This window comes from Ascaphus truei, chromosome 1, assembly GCF_040206685.1.
Source record: "Ascaphus truei isolate aAscTru1 chromosome 1, aAscTru1.hap1, whole genome shotgun sequence".
Classification (NCBI taxonomy): Eukaryota; Metazoa; Chordata; class Amphibia; order Anura; family Ascaphidae; genus Ascaphus; species Ascaphus truei.
The window spans coordinates 208,608,738-208,628,229 of record NC_134483.1 but is presented as its reverse complement, the minus strand read 5'-3'; the positions used below and the strand labels follow the sequence as shown (position 1 = coordinate 208,628,229).

At 43.5% G+C, this 19,492-nt stretch overlaps 1 protein-coding gene across 24 annotated transcripts in view; it reads left to right on the top strand.

The window, feature by feature from the left end:
* The window catches only part of CSNK1G3 (casein kinase 1 gamma 3), a 143,551-nt gene that overhangs the window by 79,227 nt on the left and 44,832 nt on the right, over window positions 1–19,492 (top strand). For 13 of the 24 annotated variants that reach the window (XM_075600681.1, XM_075600758.1, XM_075600719.1 and 10 more), the window contains one exon: window positions 19,303–19,329. The exons of the other annotated variants lie outside the window; for them this stretch is intronic. In XM_075600681.1, coding sequence (XP_075456796.1) covers window positions 19,303–19,329 — 27 coding nt within the window. The remainder of the gene's footprint in view (window positions 1–19,302; window positions 19,330–19,492) is intronic. 24 annotated transcript variants of the gene reach the window in all.

Below are 19,492 nucleotides of genomic sequence, written 5' to 3'. Positions count from 1 at the left end.
TGTTGCCTTTTCTGCTAGAATTTAGGGCTATATGTACACGGGTACGACCCCAGAGGGGTCAAAAAAGGTCCTACCAAATGCACTCACTGTGGAAATAAAGACAAAGGACCATATGAGGGGAGGAGTCAAGTCAGTACCAATAACGCTTTCTCAAATACATGCATAGTGGCGGTGTGGAGCAGCATTTAGCCAATGGTAAGGCTACAAACTAATGACCAACCCTATGAGAATGGGGTGAATCTATTGGCGATGTACACCAATAAAACTTTTTATGGTGGTAAGAAATTGTATGTTATCCCATACTACACGTGAAGCATGGCCAAAATGTTGGTCTATCTCACTTAGACTAGGAGTTCGTATGGATGAAGAATAAGTTAAGTGTGGTATGGGTATAGAGATCCATAGGAATTATAAGATATTTTAGATCTTTGGACTGTTGATGAAAATATCTTGTTCTTATTTAAGACATGTAGAGGAATATAGGGATGCAATACTCCTAAGGGCATCCACCTCTATAGTCCATGTGTATCAGAAAAAGTAATGGGATATGTGGCATTATGAACCCTATATGCCAGAGTCCCCATTAGGCATCTATAATGTGCAATCCATGCAGATATCTGATGTAGGCACCTAATGTGGTACTGTAAGTGAAATACGGAGGGTTAAAGTAACATAATAAAATTAATATTATAATATGCTAGCCATACAGGGAGTGTCTGTGAGTTCCTGATGGACCCAATATGTTCTAACACACAGATTTTAAGTTGTCTGTGGGGCTTTCCCACATACTGTTTTCGACAGTGACAAGATATAGATCACTCCCGTGCTCAGGCAGTTGATGAACTCACTAATCTCAAATATGTTGGTTTCTGGAGTTGGAGAATTCCTTAGATGTCTTCATAAATTTACACACTTTACATCTTCCGCATGCGTAAGATCCCGCTAGTTTCTCTTCCAACCATGTTCTCTTTGGTGTGACACTATAGTGGCTGCGTACCGCCCTATCCCTGAGATTTTTCGTACGTGAATTCAGGGCTCCCAGAGAAATTCAGTACATTCTTTTTCACAAAATAAAAAGAAATAAAACAGTTGGGGTCAATGAATCAAAGGAAGCCAGTTACCCCAAATTGTTTAAAAACATTTTTGTTGGACTGCCACTTTACTCAGCAGTTTACCTCACCCTGCCTTTTCCCTGACAGATATCTGATGTTTGTAATTACACTACATTATACTTGCATTGTCTATTTATTCAGAAGATGTGGATCTTAAAGTTGCTGCTTCAGTTGTTGTATTTTATTTACTTACTTATTTATTTATTCTTAAAAGTTTGCATTATTTCATTCCATAAATCTCATGAATATAGCTTTTGGCAGGTACAGCTAATACACTTGAACAGGGCCCTGTGCTTTCAGAGGCCCCAAGCTGAAGCTCCTGGTAGCAAAAATTCTGCATTTTCCCTTCTTGCTCACTGCCCTATCCCACCTTGCTCATTGTCCCATCCCACCTGTGTAGAGGCTTCTGGGACATGAAGTCCAGCTCCTGATGTAATTCTGGAGAAGATAAAGGCCTAGGACCACAAATGCCAGAATCTTTTCAGTGAGAATTCAAACGTAAGTGCTCAAATGGCAGGCAATAGTCAATAAGTGGAGCGGCCCCAAGGGCTGCAATCCTTCCCTTGGAGCATTAGTTGGCAACAGGTGGCCCAGGCATCACTTTCAGCCCCCAAATCTTCCCAACCCAGCAGCTCCCTCCCATTCTCACTACAGAGGAAGGCGAGATGTTGTCGTCATGGATCGTAGCTTCTCCCAGCTCACTCCTCTGCTTATTAATAGTGCACTGCTCAATACTCTACTCCCCTGCTCAGCTCCTCTGATGAATCCCTAGTTCACTGTGTAAGAGTGGGACAGTATTGTGTGTGTGTGTGTGTGTGTGTGTGTGTGTGTGTGTGTGTGTGTGTGGCCATTTTAAATGATTGCTGCCCTTAAAGTACATCATGTTGCCTACCACAAGGACCTGTATCCCCTGTGTCTGGAACCCTTTTTCTGGGATCTCTTTTTCTCTCAAGGCCACAAAGTGATTGCACACTATCAACACCTTTGACTTAAGATATAATCTCTACTCTGATGATATGCAGATACAGCTCAACCCCGTTATAACGCTATCCGTTACAACACAAATCCGCTTATAACGCGATGCAAGCGTGGCTCCCAATTTTCGTATTTATGAAAACTTTACAACACGAGTATTGGTATCTTAAATACTTTATTGTACAATGCATACAATTGTACATTATTTCTAACGCGATATGCTTAAAACGCAATGTGATTCTTTGGACCCCAAGCACAGCGTTATAAGGGGGTTGAGCTGTATATCTATCCTGCCCTAACCTCACACCTGCAATCTAGTCCCAAGTCTCTGTATCCTGGCTATAGCCTTGTGGATGGCATTCCTCCGTAACATTGAAAAGATCTGTACTTTCCTTTCTCAATCTATTTCTGTTTCTCCCAGAACAGTCCCTGCTCATCTCCTGGCTTCCCAATAAATCCTGTATTACTGACAAAGTTCTCCTGAAGTCTATACACTCTTCTGCCCTGATTACATCTCAACCCTAATTTCACACCTTACACCTGCGTTCTGCTCAAGGATGTCTTCTGCCTACCCCTTTTGTATCTAAAGCCCTCTCCCGCATAAAACCTTTCTCACTTGCTGCCCCGCACCTCTGGAATGCAATTTCGTGCAATATACAATGAGTACCCTCTATCCACCTTTATGACCGATCTTAAAACACACCTCTTTAATGAAGTATATAGGTAGCTCAGTTGGCTGTTACTACAATTTACATCTGATATGTATTTACTTTAAGCCCTTTGCAGACACACTTACCAAAGCACCCTTTTTCTCTGTCTGTACGTTCTTCCTTCTTACCACTTTGATTTTAAGCTCTTTGGGGCAGGGACTTCCTTTTCCTAATTTTACTTTTGTCTGAAGCGCTTATTCCCATTATTTGTTATATTAGGTCACATGTGTTACTGCTGTGAAGCGCTATGTATATGGATGGCGCTATATAAATAAAGATATACATACAAGACTCTCCACTCATCTGCTCCTCCCTACTATCGGCTTTGATCTCTCGTTATGCCCCTTTTTCGTCTAATGCCTTCCGCTTATAACGTTCTCCTTTCAGCCCCTTCCACCTCTACTGCTCTCTCACCTTAAACCTTTTTTCCTTTGCTTACCTGTGGAACTCTCGTTATACGCCAAGCACCTTCTCTCCCCACTTTTGTCAACACAAAAAATACGCCTTTTAAATTAAGCCTTTCAATAGTTTGGACTTGCGGCTTCTGCCCACAGTTACACTTGGCAAACATAGTGTACAAGCACTTTCTTCTACTGCACTTACTCCCTCACCTGCTGTCTCTGTACGTTTCCTAATATACCACTTAGACTCGAAGCGCTCCGGGGCAGTGATTTCCTCTCCTATTGTCTGATTGTGTTTGTATGCCTGTGTTGCATTCTCTCCATGTAAAGCGTTGTGTACACTGTTGGCGCTATATATAAATAAAAATATACGTGTGTGTGGGTGTACAAAAGGACAGTAGGCACACCATTATTAAGGCATTTGACTGTATAGGCTAGTGCTTGCAACATAGCAATCATACAAATATATACTTTACCCAAAGCAAAGTATGGAAAAAGAAGATGCAGCACATGCAGCAATGAGTGATCAACATGTTTTATTTAGCTAAAGAACAAAATACCAACATTTCTATCCTTAAAGGATGATCTTCACACCTGATAAAGATCCTGCTTTAAAGATCGAAACGTTGATAGTTTGTTCCTTTGCTAAATCATTTTTTTAAATCACTTGCTATGTGCTGCAGCTTCTTTAACCGTGTGTCTGTGTGTATATGTATATCGATATGTATATTTATTTATTTATTTATAAAATGTTTTACCAGGAAGTAATGCATGGTTAGTAACCTCGTTTTCAAGTATGTCCTGGGCACAGAGTTATGATGACAAATACATGGTTACAAATACATAGTTACATTAAGTGAACAGGGCATACGTTGTATACATTAAACGTAGATGTATATATCTTGATGTATATCTCCGAAGGACAGGGGGGCCGGTAATAATACTGAGATCGCACAAGGCCGCGCATTGCCTAAAGCCGGCCATGTAAAATGTTGATGTGTTAAATCTGATCTAGTCCCTGGATCTTGGTCATCGTGGCTTTACGTTGTTGCCTGCACATTTTCAGCCAGAACATCCCACGCAAAGCTGCGCTTATCAGTGCGTTCCTCTGGATGTTAAAGGTCTTTATTTGTCTTTCTCCAATTGAAAATACTCCTCCGAATATTTCTCAATCTTGCAAATGTTTGTTATAGTGCAATGCGTTTCAGACATGCTCGGCGAGTGTCATGTCTATAGTTGTACTTCGGGAACATACACAAATCAAATAACATTATACAGGCCTTATATCAAATGATGCCATAGCTTAAAAATGTCAGAAATGTGGCATGCCGCCACTGTTCTAACCAGACCCAATTTCCCATCTCTGCAGAAGCCTGTGTCCCATATTTTGTACTGAAAAAAAATAAGGCCAGACGTTTAATAACCATGCTTTCCGTTACTTGAGCCCCTTATGTTAGGGTGAACGTTGCCAAAAACGCATTCCACAAAAATAAAAATAACCCGAGTCCCATCGTTAGTGAGGCCTGGTGAAGTGGGCTATTACTGTATGGTTATTTTCTAGTTCTTACCCAGCACAGCATGTACACTGCTTGCAGCTCGGAAAATGGGGATGCCGTTTAATATCCAGCATTTTTTTTTAAAATTCATAAAGTTCACTGTACACTGCAAGGTTCAATACACTGAGTAGTTGAGCCTCACATTAGCAATTTGGGTTTATACCATCAAAGGTGAAGCAAAGTATTTTTCATGGTCCAAAAATTCCAAAAATTCAAGTATCCTAAATGGGTATTCCTTTTTTTAATTTATATTTTTACAACCAAAGATTTACTCTCTACAGGTCCAAAACCTTATTGGTGGTCCATAATGCCTTTTTCGAATTCGCTTAAGGCAGCTACTAGCATCTTCCGTTTGAGTATATTATTACTGTATCATCACCGTACCATTTATTTTAAAGATTTATTACATTTATACATGTATACAAATAGGAGGTTGAAAAACAGCTTGTACGCAAGGTCATCCTCCAAATGGTTGACATTGGAGTGTACATTTAACTTTAAGAAACCTGCTTTTTTTCCCCTCCTCGGAAGATTTGCAAGTTGCAGCTATAGGGAACAGTACTTTAATCTTCACCTGTACTTTGGGGCAAAGATGTAAGGTAAACACGATGGACAAACCCAGAACTTGGAAACCGTAGCATAGATGTTCACAGGAGTTTAACAATTTAAATTGGTATTCTGACTGTCTGCATGTACCCAGCATGTGAACCGGCTAGTTTAAGGCAAGCTTTAGAATACTCGTTGTCTCGTCTGTACATATCATTCTTGATCCTAAAAGCAGATTTAAATATAGATTTAATAGAAATGTACAGTGCTGCAACAAAGTTATTTAATGCATATTTAATTGAATCGTGCAGACACTGGTTTAGGTCAGTCTTTTGTGTTAATCCTTTTTCTAAACCATGTATGTATCATTACACACCTGACAACAAGAAATAGTCGAGTACAAAATAACTTACTCGGTTGCTCTGGAAGTTGGGCAAATGTTACACATGCAGTAGTAGGCTTCATGCTGAAAAATATGTATTTTACCCTTGGAATAACATATAAGGATTTACAAATCTAAGCAGATTTATTGACAGCTGCAGAAGCCAGCTGTACTCTGAGCTCTCAGTATTTTGTTTGGTTGAGCTGCATCTTCTTTGGGCTCTGGCAGGGAGGATCTCTGCATGGGTTTGTGCGCTTATTTTAGGCATCATTGAGAAGTCAAACAAGACTTGTGGAACTGACCATATTTAGACACTCAGATGTTTTTTGTAATGTTACTGCCTGCCTCTATGTTCATTGTACAATGTATCCCCTTCTTCCCCCATGATCCCCCCACCCCCTACACACTGCTGATGGATGCTTGGTCTAGTCTATTTATTTATCATTCCCTGTGCCAGTCCTTCCCTACCACATCTACCTTAGTTTGTTATCTTGGCTTTTAGATCTGTGTTAAACTCATGGAAACTCTGTAAATCACTATTGCCTGACCTGAGGAAGAGCGCAGAACTCTCAAAAGCTTGTCTAAAAATATTGTTTGTCAAAATAAAGGTATCACCTAATACTGAAGTAATCATTTATTCTGCACAACATATAGAGCAAATGTAATTTGGCATTTTTTTTTTTAGGCATTTTTGTCTTGGGTTGATGGAAAATCTGCGTGTAGTTGTAGTGTGTAAGACTGGCCTATCTAGGGCCCATAGGATGAAACACGTCATAGGGACCTACTATAAGGCTATAGCCATAAACACAATTCCAATTGGGCTTGCACTGATGCATGCATACACAGGCTCAAAAGTGAACCTGCTGGCACGCATACATTAATAGACAGAGCAAACGGACTATCCCGGTAGACTCGCTCTAAGACAGACTGCCATGGGAGGTTTTATCCGTCTTCCTTGTTTTCACGAGACTTCAGGCGTCTCTTGGTCATTTCAGGACCCTTGGCCAGAAGGGATTGCAACAGCCCACCTGATGCCAGGCCCAAGTGGGGATCTCCTGTTATGTAACGTGCCTGGTTTTACCCCAATATTCAGAAGATTCTCAAAGAAGTTTTCAACCTGTATGTATATGCTTATCGTATGGTTGTGAAGCATTGTTTAAAAGACAACCAACCCCATTTTTTTTTTGTTGCAAGCCTCCTTTTGATGTACAAAAAATTAAAAGATCAAGTCCTATCCGTTCTCTGAGAAACATTTTGTACACCTAATACAGCAATCCAACCCCCCTCCCTCACAGGTCACCCGTTGGTGCTCTGACATTTTAAATCTTTATGGCTCTGTGAATAAATGAAGGTGGAAAAAAGCCTGTCCCCCTCTCCGTTACCATGGCAACGCCCTGAAGCAATGCACACACATTCAGAAAGGAGGAACACTTCTAACACCCAATCCTAGTAATGTTTGCATGCTGGAGAGTGTAACCGCATCCAGACTAAATGAGCAGGCTTAAAAAAATGAAACCTAGCGCTGAATAGTAAAATAAATAGCATAAACACAATTGATGGCAGTAATGTCTGCATGTTAATAAATGAAAGTGTTAAACGTCTAAAGGGATGAATTGTACCTATTAAATGTTTTCCTGACACTCCATTTTACTTTCAGCACTGCCCCAAATAACACCTTTCTGACTCGCTCGTCCTGATGTCCACCTGCAGCTTTGAGAGCACAAATGAGCCACATAAGACCTTTTGAAAATGTCCCGAACTGGGCAATTTAAAAAAGAAAAGTATATAAATAGAATATGGGGTGAATTAAAAAGTGAGACACATCTTGGTTACTGTCAACATTTAAGTACATTTTCCTTTTACTAGTCATGCTTAAAAGCACAATGCATGTCAGTCTTTTCTCCACCTTGATCCCTTCTCTTCCGACCAAAGAACTAAATTAAGAGAGGGGGGGGGGGGGGGAAGAAAGGGAAAATTACTTGGCATGTGGGAGATCTCGCTCTACACAGTGACGTGAAAATGACTCGCCAAATAAGAGTAGCCTAATGAAGTCAAACCCACTCCCACATTTAAGCTTCCGATGTTGTTTTTTTTTTTTTTTTAAATTGCATCAGTCACCCAGAAGTAACCACTTAAAAATGTCCCGTACCAGTGATTCATCCTCTTACAGGTGCAGGCCCCTCCTTTGCAAACACTTGAACGTATACGGTTTTTTCTTTTACCTTATTTTGTTGAAGAAATAAAAAAAAAAATTCCACTTAAAGCTTAACAGCGGTTCTCTATATCAGTGGTGCTCAACTCCAGGCCTCAAGATGGCACAACAGGTCAAGTTTTAAGGATATCCTAGCTACAGCACAGGTAGCACAATCAGTGGCTCAGTCTTGAACTGACAGCCACCTGTGCTGAAGCTGGGATATTTTTAAAACCGTACCTTGTTGGTCAGTTTTGAGGACTGAAGTCGTGCACCCCTGGTTTAGACGTACCCCGGTACTTCACGGCTTCGATGCCGTACACAGTCATGAAAATACTCGTTTTCTAGGCTAATGGCTGGGCCAGATTTGAAACAGAAGTGGAGCCACTTATATTTACGTTAGCTGGGGGCCGTCGCTGCCGTGTGGTCACTTCCAAAGCAATCAGATGGCCACAAATAGCAGAAGTCTGGTGTAACCGGACTCGAGGCAGCGAAACAAATATGCTTTAATATAATTGTCTTGTGTCGCAGCCGCACTTCCTCCAAAATTATTTATATTTCAACAAATTGGATAAGATAATGTAAAAGCAGTGACAAGCTACGTTGTGAAGCTTACTGTGCAAGATGAAATTGAAACATGAAGGGAAAAAAATGGGGGTACCCTTATTACAACTATCATCGCTGTATTTTCCTCTCCTTAAGCAGCAAGATCCAAATAAAAGCCCTTTTGTATTAAATATTACCCTCTGTCATAATTATTGTGCCTTATAGAGTTCATTTTGGCTGTATCATTAAAACATATGTAAATATAATCTCTGAAATCCAACTTTCAAATTGTGTTTTGACATCAAAGTTGTTTTATGGTATCGGGGAATTCAATTATATTCTATCTGCTTTTCTGAGGAGCAAGAGGCAGATTTATTAAAAAGAAATGTGCAATCCTTAAGTGGAAATATTTGTCAAAACAGAGTCCATGGGTATTTTAAAAATGGCGACTGCCTGTAACAAGGTATGAGCCCCTAGTGAAAGCATTCGGCGATTGAAGCGGGTCGATCTGCTCACGTCAAGCTATTTCTTGTAGCACAAATAGCCATACAATCATGACTTCATTTTTAAAGCCGTTTAGAAATCATTATGTACGGTTGTAAAATGTGTTATTATTTTTTTTAATGATTTATGAATTTTTTTGCAATCCAATTTTAGCCAGGTTTAAATTTTTGAAAAATACCGGATATTTTTTTTTACGCATAGAAATTGAAAGCACAGGATGCAGTTAAGTATTAATCTTTGTTTTTGTTCAGTCTTCCAGACTGACAATTATTAATTATATACAATAATTTAAAGCCGGTAACTGCCATTAAAATAGTGGGTGATAGGGCCGTCGCCTTTCTATTGTGCCCACTGTACTTTGCGAACGGCTCAGTGGGCAACAGGTGAACTTCATGTGATCTGTTATTATAGAAAATTCCACTCGTAAATTCCTCTTCGTGTTGCTTACGTAAAATCCCTGTTAATCCAGTGCATTAAACTGCACCCAGGAGTACAGCTTTCAGCTTGTTGCTCTGCTTACTTTTACTGATTTGAAGTGCACCTATGTAGAGATTAGTCATCTGATCAAAGCATGTAGGAGTTATTTCTTAACCACTCGGCCCCTGCGTCTTTGGGCCAGTTCCAGCGTCGGAGGTGACAACCGTTTCCTTCCACAGTGTCCTATCACTACTACCTAAATATAGAATATAAATAACAACTTGAACAGCAGTGTTGGTGAGGAATAAAAAGTAACCGGTAAGCAGCAATCCCAGCAGCTCTCTCCCCCCCCCCCCTGTTTTTTTTACCTTCTTATACAGGGCGTTAAATAACTTGGAGGTCATTGGGAAAAAATGTCAGACAGGTTTACAGTTTATTTTCCCTACAACTTTTTGTGATCTCCCAAAATGTGCTACTTAAATCAGCAATACTACTTGCCAACTTTTTTTCCCCCTTATTTGTATAAGTAAAGCATGTGATAATGTATAATTCTACATTCTTACCTAAGCTGGCAATTCTTTGGTGCTCTTGTTATAATTCTGTAAATATTCTGATGGTGTGCCTAACATAATGGCTGCCTTTTCAGTTCCAATCAATTCTGCAGTCAGTGTAACTCGGGAGCGACATATCATATTACTAAGGTGACATTATCTATTGTTACAGATGACTCCTCAAACTCCTGGGAAGATTGGCAACAATTTATCACAAACAGGAAAATGTTGCAAAGATAATGATCTGCTTGGGAGGTGGGCTAAAACCTGCTATAGAAATCAAAGGAAGCTTTAAAACCCATTAAAAATGACAGAGTTGAATAAAAACAAAACACAAAAAAGTCAGTAATACTACAAAACTGATTTATTTGAAAAACAAAAAAACCATACGGTTTCACGTTTTGCTGCTTCAATATTTCTCTTGCTGTTTATAGTTGGTCACCTATTCTAAGAAACGTATAAAATAAGCCATAATGAATAACCGTTAAAAGGTCATTCAGTGTATAGACCATTACTTGGTAAAGGATTCAGGGAACTGGTTGTGCTGTATAAAATGCAGTACATTGCATGAGCTGTCAAGTCTCCCGTTTTCGCTTCACTGGAACAAGTACTGTTGTAAAGAAGTCAATAAGGCAGATGGCACGAAGTATAACGCAATTCAAATATTGCAAGGAATTCATTCACAAATAAGACGTGGTTAAAAAAAAAAAAATACCTGTTTCAAGATCAGAATTGGCATTCGGGTTTTTGTTTCCACTTCATCCCTTGCCACGCTCATGCCGGTGACACTGTTCCACTGGGTGAAGCTGCACTCCTGTGACGTGGCTCGTGCACACACGGAGTTAGAGGGCGCACAGTTGCAGAGCATGGCGGTGCTTGACGGCTCACCGCCTCGCGTCTGCAGGAAGAAATATGCCCTGCTGGGGCACTTTTTTGACAGACATAAGTAGGAGGTGGGGAGAATTTGGGCTGCGTCTTGCTATTATTCTCCAGCCTTTGGGAGATGGCTGGCGCTCTTTCGTGTCCTGTTATAGATATTTCAATTTAGTGTAGGTTACCTTATCCCTTTGAGTGTTGGTGAGACCACGACAGCAAAGTGCCATGGCCCCTCCGACACTCGTAATCATGTGACCGCATGTGATCTCTTCATCACAGGTGACCGCCACTTCCACATAGATTGTGTGTGGGGTGCAGAACGCGATCTCCCCTAGAACTGTTGTAACATTGAATAAGCTGCTACAGTAGCGACATCTTTTATTCGAGTAAATGCCGGCGGCATGCCGGGATCTACCCCAGCTGCCGCCAGTCAGAAACGCGCGCCGCCGCGTTTCCCCCACGCACCCCCCCTCCACATCGCGCGCAATTACCCCCCCAAAGACACCCCGAACCCGGCTTCTACTCTGCCCCTCTGCTTCCCCGCACCCCCGCTTACCTAGATTTGAACTCCAGGGGTGTCGGGGAAGCCTGGGGAAGACGGGGAAGACGGGGAAGCCGGGCGCGCTTGTGACCGTGACGTCACAGTGCGCCGCCACGCGCCGCGGCTACCCGCTTCCCAGCCTCATTCAGCCAGCGGCATTTGCTCGAATAAGAGCTGCCGCTGCTGTATGTTATGGGGCCCCTGGTATGCCAGACCCCATGATGTATTCACAATGTCTAGAGTGCACCCAAAAGGATAAGGGCTTGGACCTGCTGCGCCCGGCGGCGTGGGCGGCCGCATGAGGGTTCCCCACCAGCAGGGGATCCTTCTGAGCCGGTCCCAGTCCCCCCTCGCTGCACGGCTCACTACGCTCACTATCAGGGGATGCAAGAAAATTGTGATCCCGAGCCGTGACGCGTCACGTGGTGCGCTTATGAGCCTACAGCGGCGGGAGCTGTGAGACAGCTTCTTACACAAGGTGTGTGTGTGTGTGTGTGTGTGTGTGTGTGTGTGTGTGTGTGTCAGCGTGTGTGAGGAGGGCATTTGTGGGGGAAGGGGGAGGGAGCGGGAGCAGCTTACCTTCCAGCAGCCCGCAGCAGCTCCCTCCTGCAGGCCGGGAGACCGAGCCCGGGGAGGGGGGGGAGTAGCGGGTCCCTTCGCTCAAACCACGCCCCCCGTTCCTGCCTCCCTCCGGCTCCCTACAGACCGCATATCGCGGTCTGTGCCTGTCAGCGCGCCGCCTGTCTGCAGTGCGGGCACGCTGACTGAGGGAGCGGGGCCTTAGGCTAAGGCCCGGCTCCCTCAGTCAGCGCGCCCGCACTGCATGCAGGTAGCGCGCTGACAGGCACAGACCGCTATTTGCGGTCTGTAGGGAGGCGGGAGTGGGGGGCGTGGTTTGAGCGGTTTGGGGGGCGTGGTTTGAACAGAATGTCCGTCCGTTCGTACCCCCCTCCTCCGGTGTGCAGGAGCCCGGAGGCCAGGCTCCCTCCTCCTGAATTAAACTGAACCGGCAAAAAAAAAAAAAAACAGGCCTCCTCCCTACGAGCTCCTCCCCTGCTTACCTCCTCATTGGCTCACACGCGCACCACGTGACGCGTCAACGCTCCAGAACACCACCTTCTGGTAGCGCTGGCCGGATGATGCGTCACAGCACGTAGTGAGCCACGGAGGGAGGAGGCAGCGGGGACCAACAGAGTGCAGGAAAGGGGCTTGTGGTCCGCTGCCACGCGGCCGCACAGACCATCGGAAGCAGCGGGACCCAGGCCTTAGCCTAAAGCTGCAAACCCATCTAGGAAAAACATTTTGATAAGCTTTTTTTTTTTTTTTTTTTTTTTTTAACACATAAAAATTGGAGGGTCCCCAGAGTTGAACAGCAACAACAGTATAGGTACCAGTGTTTTATTTCCCTCCAGGGGAATGATGCCGTATCACGCATAATCTGTTGGGGCTCTTTATTGGCTAAGTAATGCAGGCGCTTTAGAACCCATGAAGTAAAGAAGTATGCTTTAGAGCAGGGAGCTCAAGTTCAGTCACTAAAGGCTACCAACAGACCAGATGTTCCAAGATTTCTCCAACACTACTAATCTTATTAACCTAGCAATGTTTTCCACTGAGACAACTTGTTTAGGTATGTGTTGCCTTAAAAATCTGGCATTTTAGCCCTTGAGGACTGAACACGAGCACCCCTGCTTGAGGCCTCGTTGAGGGTGGGTAAGGGCGCGCTGGCGCCCCAGCGCTGCGCCCTGCTCGTCCGTGTTTTCCTGGCCGGCTAGGTGCCGAGCAGACGCGCCGCCCGCTCACGCAGGACACGTGTATAGTCGCAACGTGTCTACCGTGAGCTTGCGCGCCCGCTCAGTGCCACCCTGGACGAGCCCTTAGAGTATTTTCTAATCCGTATTCTTGTACAATGGGACTTTTTCGTAAAGTGTGAGACCCTCAAAGCAGGCGTTGTATTATTATATTTTTTTTTTTTTTTTTACCACTGCTAAATGGGAGTTCCCCTTTAAATAGCAGCATTGTATTTCGCCATTCTAAGATCAAAAGTGAAGGTGTTTTCCCCCACTATCTGTATATATACTATACATTAACTACTTCTTGCAAGCCCTGCTGGCAACAAAACATTGTAAGGCTGTAATGAGACTTGGTAACAATAGACTTCCTTAAAGATGCAGTATTAGAGTATGTGACAACTGCTAAATGAAGTGTCAACAATGTTGGAGCTTAATTCTATAAAAGGAAATCTGTGTAGTCATAGCATTTTAAATGATTCTTAGGAAGTTGCCTTGGAAACTTTTAACAATACATGTTAAACACTCGCCTAATATCCTACAGTAGTTCTGTGCTCCTCAACTCATTTTTCCAAAGGGATGATTAGAAAACAATTACAATATAAGTAGAAGGACCAAACGTGTGTGTGTGTGTGTGTGTGTGTGTGTGTGTGTGTGTGTGTGTGTGTGTGTGTATATGTATGTGTATATATATATATATATATATATGTATGTGTGTATATATATATATATATATGTATGTGTATGTGTATGTATATATATATATATATATATATATATATATATGTATGTGTATATATATGTATGTGTATATATATGTATGTGTATATATATGTATGTGTATATATATATATATATATATATATATATATATATATATATATATATATATATATATATATTGCTTGACAAATCACCCACAAATCTACTCGCCGAACAAAAAAATCTACTCGCCACCTAGTCCCGCCCCAACCCCGCCTTTAGTCCCGCCCCCAACCCCGCCTCTAATCCCGCCCCCAGCCCCGCATTTAAAAAACCCATAAATGAAATAAATTGAATAAATTCCTAGTAAGAACATTCGTTTTTGACATAAGTTTATTTATTGTATTACATTATACTACAATTAGTCCTTGTGTATAAATGTCAAATCTAGAAAAAAAGCCAGATGTGAATGACTAGTTTCCTGAACCCCTTAACCAGTGTCTGGACGTCCCCACTTCACAATATTTAAAGCAGCAATCCCGCCTGGGATCTTACCTGATCTGCAGTCCGTCAATGTCCAGGTACCCTCATTCCCGCAATGTTATACATTGGAGGGGATGTGTTCCCTACCTGTCTTCTGGGTTAGGGGGGGTTCCGATGTCTCCCGTGTGAAGCTTGAGTCAGATCTGGAAGAAAGCAGTATAGGTTATTTCGGTGTAGTGTAGGGCAGTTAAGATATACAGGGTAAATAAGATATCCAGATCCAGATTGTGAGACAGAGAGACAGAGAGAGAGGGTGAGAGAGAGAGATGGAGAGAGAGGGTGAGAGAGATGGAGAGAGAGGGTGAGAGAGACGGAGAGAGAGGGTGAGAGAGACGAAGAGAGAGGGTGAGAGAGACGGAGAGAGAGGGTGAGAGACGGAGAGAGAGGGTGAGAGAGACGGAGAGAGAAGGTGAGAGAGACGGAGAGAGAAGGTGAGAGAGACGGAGAGAGAAGGTGAGAGAGACGGAGGGTGAGAGACAGAGAGAGGGTGACTGTGGGGGGATGGGGTGACTGGGTGGGGTGATTGGGGGTGTGGGGTGACTGGGTGGGGTGATTGATTGGGGGGGTGGGGTGATTGGGGGGGTGGGGTGATTGTGGGGGTGGGGTGATTGTGGGGGTGGGGTGATTGGGGGGGTGGGGTGATGGGATGTCTGACTTGGTGGGGATTACTGACTGTCTGACTGGGTGGGATGACTGGGCAGGGGGTGGGGTGACAGACTATGACTGACTTTTGACTGACTGGGTGGGGGGGTGACTGACTTTTGACTGACTGGGTGGGGGGGGTGACTGACTTTTGACTGACTGGGTGGTGGGGATGACTGACTTTTGACTGACTGGGTGGGGGGGATGACTGACTGGGTGGGGGGTGACTGGGTACCTCTGGTGTCCTACACGTTCTCTCTCTCTCATACACACACACACATACACACTCTCTCATACCCATACACACACTCTCTCATACCCATACACACACTCTCTCATTCCCATACACTCTCTCCCTCTCTCTCGTATACCCTTCTCTCTTTCTCCCATACCCCTCTCTCTCTCTCTCTCTCTCTCTCTCTCTCTCTCTCTACCATACCCCCCCCCCTCTCTCTCTCTCTCTCTCTCTCTCTCTCTCTCTCTCTCTCTCTCTCTCTCTCTCTCTCTCTCTCCCATACCCCTCTCTCTCTCTCTCTGTCCCATACCCCTCTCTCTCTCCCATACCTCTCTCTCTCTCTCCCATACCGCACGCACACACACACACACACGGACAGAGAACAGAGAAACACCCTGCTACTACCTCCCGCCCCGCGTGGGCAGCGGGAGCACCGGAGGGAGGGGAGAGAGACACGAGCCGCGCGGGCACCAGAGGGAGGGGGGAGAGACACGAGCCACGCGGGCACCAGAGGGAGGGGGGAGAGACACGAGCCGCGCGGGCACCAGAGGGAGGGGGGAGAGACACGAGCCGCACGGTCACCAGAGGGAGGGGGGAGAGACACGAGCTGCGCGGGCACCAGAGGGAGGGGGGAGAGACACCCGAGCCGCGCAGGCAGCGGGAGCACCGGAGGGAGGGGGGTGAAACACCCAACCCACGCGGGCAGCAGGAGCACCGGAGGGAGGGTGTGAAGCACCCGAGCTGCGCGGGCAGCGGGAGCACCGGAGGGAGGGGGGTGAAGCACCCGAGACGCACGGACAGCGGGAGCACCGGAGGGAGGGGGGAGTGACAACCGAGCCACGTGGGCAGCGGGAGCACCGGAGGGAGGGGGGAGTGAAACCCGAGCAGCGGGAGCACCGGAGGGAGGGGGGTGAAGCACCTGAGACGCGCGGGCAGCGGGCAGCACCGGAGGGAGGGGGGTGAAGCACCTGAGCCGCGCGGGCAGCGGGAGTACCGGAGGAAGGGGGGAGAAACACCAGAACAGTACAGTATATATAAATATTTATTACAGTGCATTAAATTCCCCCCCACCTCAAGCATCTGTCCACAATCCTCTCCATGACCGGATCAGTGCAGGTCTTGTAAGCAGGAGGTGACACAATTATACAGGAGGATATATAGGAGGAGGAGCAGCAGACACGCGCGCGTGCACCTCCAACCCCCCCCCCCCCCCATTACTTACCCGTGCAGAGAAGGAAGGGCGGTTTCAAGTCCTGGCAACTCCAAGCCGAGTCACAGCCAGAGGGTTTTTTTTTTTTTTTTCGAGCAGGGGATTTTGTTTTTGCAGAGCAGGGGAAAGGCTACTGGCCACGAGCCAATATCCGATCGCAGCTGGCGAGTTGGCGACCGGGTTTGTCGAGCACTGTATATATATATATATATATATATATATATATATATATATATATATATATATATATATATATATATATATATATATATATCTTATTACCATACCATGTATTTATAACATCTGTACCATATAATTGTATTACCTTGGCTTTGTAGTTAATTACATTGTCAAAAAAAAAAATTGCACAGTCCAAGGACAACTGAAAGGCCCGTCATAGGCCGGATTTGGCTCAAGTTGAACATCCCTGTCCTGGTTTGATCTTTGACATGTTGGAAGTGAATAAATTAGATTACATTACCATTGTGGTATAGGAAACAAAATAACCCCTAACCTCCTTCTCCCTGCTGTGGATGGAAATTTCCAAAAATACTAGATACTTGTCTCTTGGTTCAATTGGATCACATGTGATTACACCTTCCAAATTAAACCAACAACAAAGTGACATTCGAAAGATATGGATCTTGTTGTGAACACATGATGGAAACTTACACAGGCAGCTCAGAGGTGTCCACCAATGGGATTTATGGACCATTAATCCCCACTGACTTCCTGTGACAGTAAATAATTATAAATAGCCTGCCGAAGGTGGTAGTAGTAACCTAGTGTATGCGATTGCACAAGTCTGTTTGCCTGTTCTTGTTATGGAGATTTATGTTGTTCATTTCATTGTTGATCCGTATTGCATAAAGTAACTGTGCATGCAGTCTGTTAATTGTTTGCAGGAAAACACTTTCCACAATTAGGTGGGTATTCGCAGGATGCTAGATTCTTAAAAAAAATAAATAAAAGGCAATAATTATATCTTGTAATCAACTAATTTGTTAAATCTACTTTCTGGTAAGAAAACACTTGTTGCCACTATTTTACTTAATTGCCAATTTAAATAAATGAGTTCACATCACTGGAGTTGCCAATGTATTTTCATTGCTTTTAAAGAGGCAAATACGCTCTTTATTTATTAATTCTTATCTTAATATAGTGACAATGACCAAACTTATTCTGCAACGCAAATACAATGTGATGGGAAAACGAGAAAGTTAAAATGACATTATCAAACTCTGGTACACAAGCTTACGGTTTTAAAGGTAGCTCACAAAAAAGCTTCTGTAAACAAGGTAATATAAATTGGCTACGAAATGTTATCCTTAAAGCATATTTCTTAGTCTTCATTGGGTTTTTTTTTTTTTGTTTTTTTTAACATGAGTGTTTAAACAAAGAAAAAAAAGTTGTAGCGGGAAAGTGATTACAGACATACCCCGGTTTAAGGACCTTAACTTTAAGTACACTCGCGAGTAAGGACATATCGCCCAATAGGCAAACGGCAGCTCGCGCATGCGCCTGTCAGCACGTTTCTGAACAGAACTACCAGCTCCCTACATGTACCGAAGCTGTGCGTAAGCGGGGAGACTATAGAGCCTGTTACAAATGCGTTATTTACATCAGTTATGCACGTATGTGATGATTGCCGTATAGTACATGCATCGATAAGTGAAAAAAGGTAATGCTTCACTTTAAGTACATTTTCACTTTACATACATGCTCTGGACCCATTGCGTACGTTAATGCGGGGTATGCCTGTACTATAGTAGCGTCCCTCCCCCACCCCTCCCCCCAAAAAAAACCATGACTGAAGTTGCAACAAACAGTTAATTTATATTGCGCTGATCTATATATTGCTTAATTATTATTTTTTTTTAACCTGGAGGCACATTTTCATCAAATGATCTACTAAATGCAGCTGCAGATTTTTAAAATGCCTTCAGTACTAAATATAGCAGAAAAAAATACTTTAAAGTGACAAAAAGCGATTTCATTTTCTTCCTGGTGTGTTGCAACTTTTCACCGTCGATATATGAGCTGTACTAATACAGGACATACAGTGGGTGGGTGTTGTCACTACAAAATATGACAGGAAAGATACGTTTTCAGTGTTTACCCAAATCTTTTGGACATTATTAACACAGTACAAAAGCAGATGTGTCCAGGGAGCTAAACACAGAACTGGCTCAAACGTATACCACACACCACCAGTGTTATGCAATAGTGCAATATACCACTAGTCTCCTTTGTGTTACGCGCACAAAAAAACATGTCCAGGCATGATTAAAATAATACGAATGCAATGGCGAAGGTAGCATTATTTATGGGGTGTGTTATTGAGTATTTTATACTCTGGTTCATTTGGCTTTAAAATCATTCCCACAGCCATAAATGTCACGAAAGATTGAGTGGGAGATGAGATACCCACAAAAGGCTGGCCTGTCCTTGTCACAGGGGCAATTTTTGAGCATTAGAATAATGTGTTTGAGTATCAAAAGTAGAATTCAACAGGGAGGGTTTATGTTGTATCTATAACACAGTAGTTCTCTGATCTTAAATTTCAAGACCTCTTTGAAGGGATCTAATATGGTTCATTGGTAATGTATAGGTACTCTTATTTTATTTTGTGGAACTGTCTGCATTTGCATATTCCTCCTCTTTGGTTATTGCATTTACTGCATTTACATATTGTATGTTTTTGTAACATTTCTTTTCTGTAAACAAGCACTGTATCCGTGTTGCATATTACATCTAAAATGTTAAACGTTTTGTCTTATGGTTCAAATGGAACCTTGTATCTTTTTGAAGAGATTAACTGCTTTTTCGGACTCATTTTGCTACATAGTGTGTGTTAATTGCATCCTTTTTCCAGTAAACAGGGGACCAAGGACTCCTGAGGGTAAGACCTTGAATTATTCTTGGTGGAAGTGTAATTGATGTGGTGTGAAATGGTTTGTGGGAGATACTGCACATTTTTAGTGCCCTGCGGGATTCGGCTGGATAGCTGGAGGTGTTAACCCCTATCACATTCACGTGCACACAGGTGTGGCGTTCATGACACA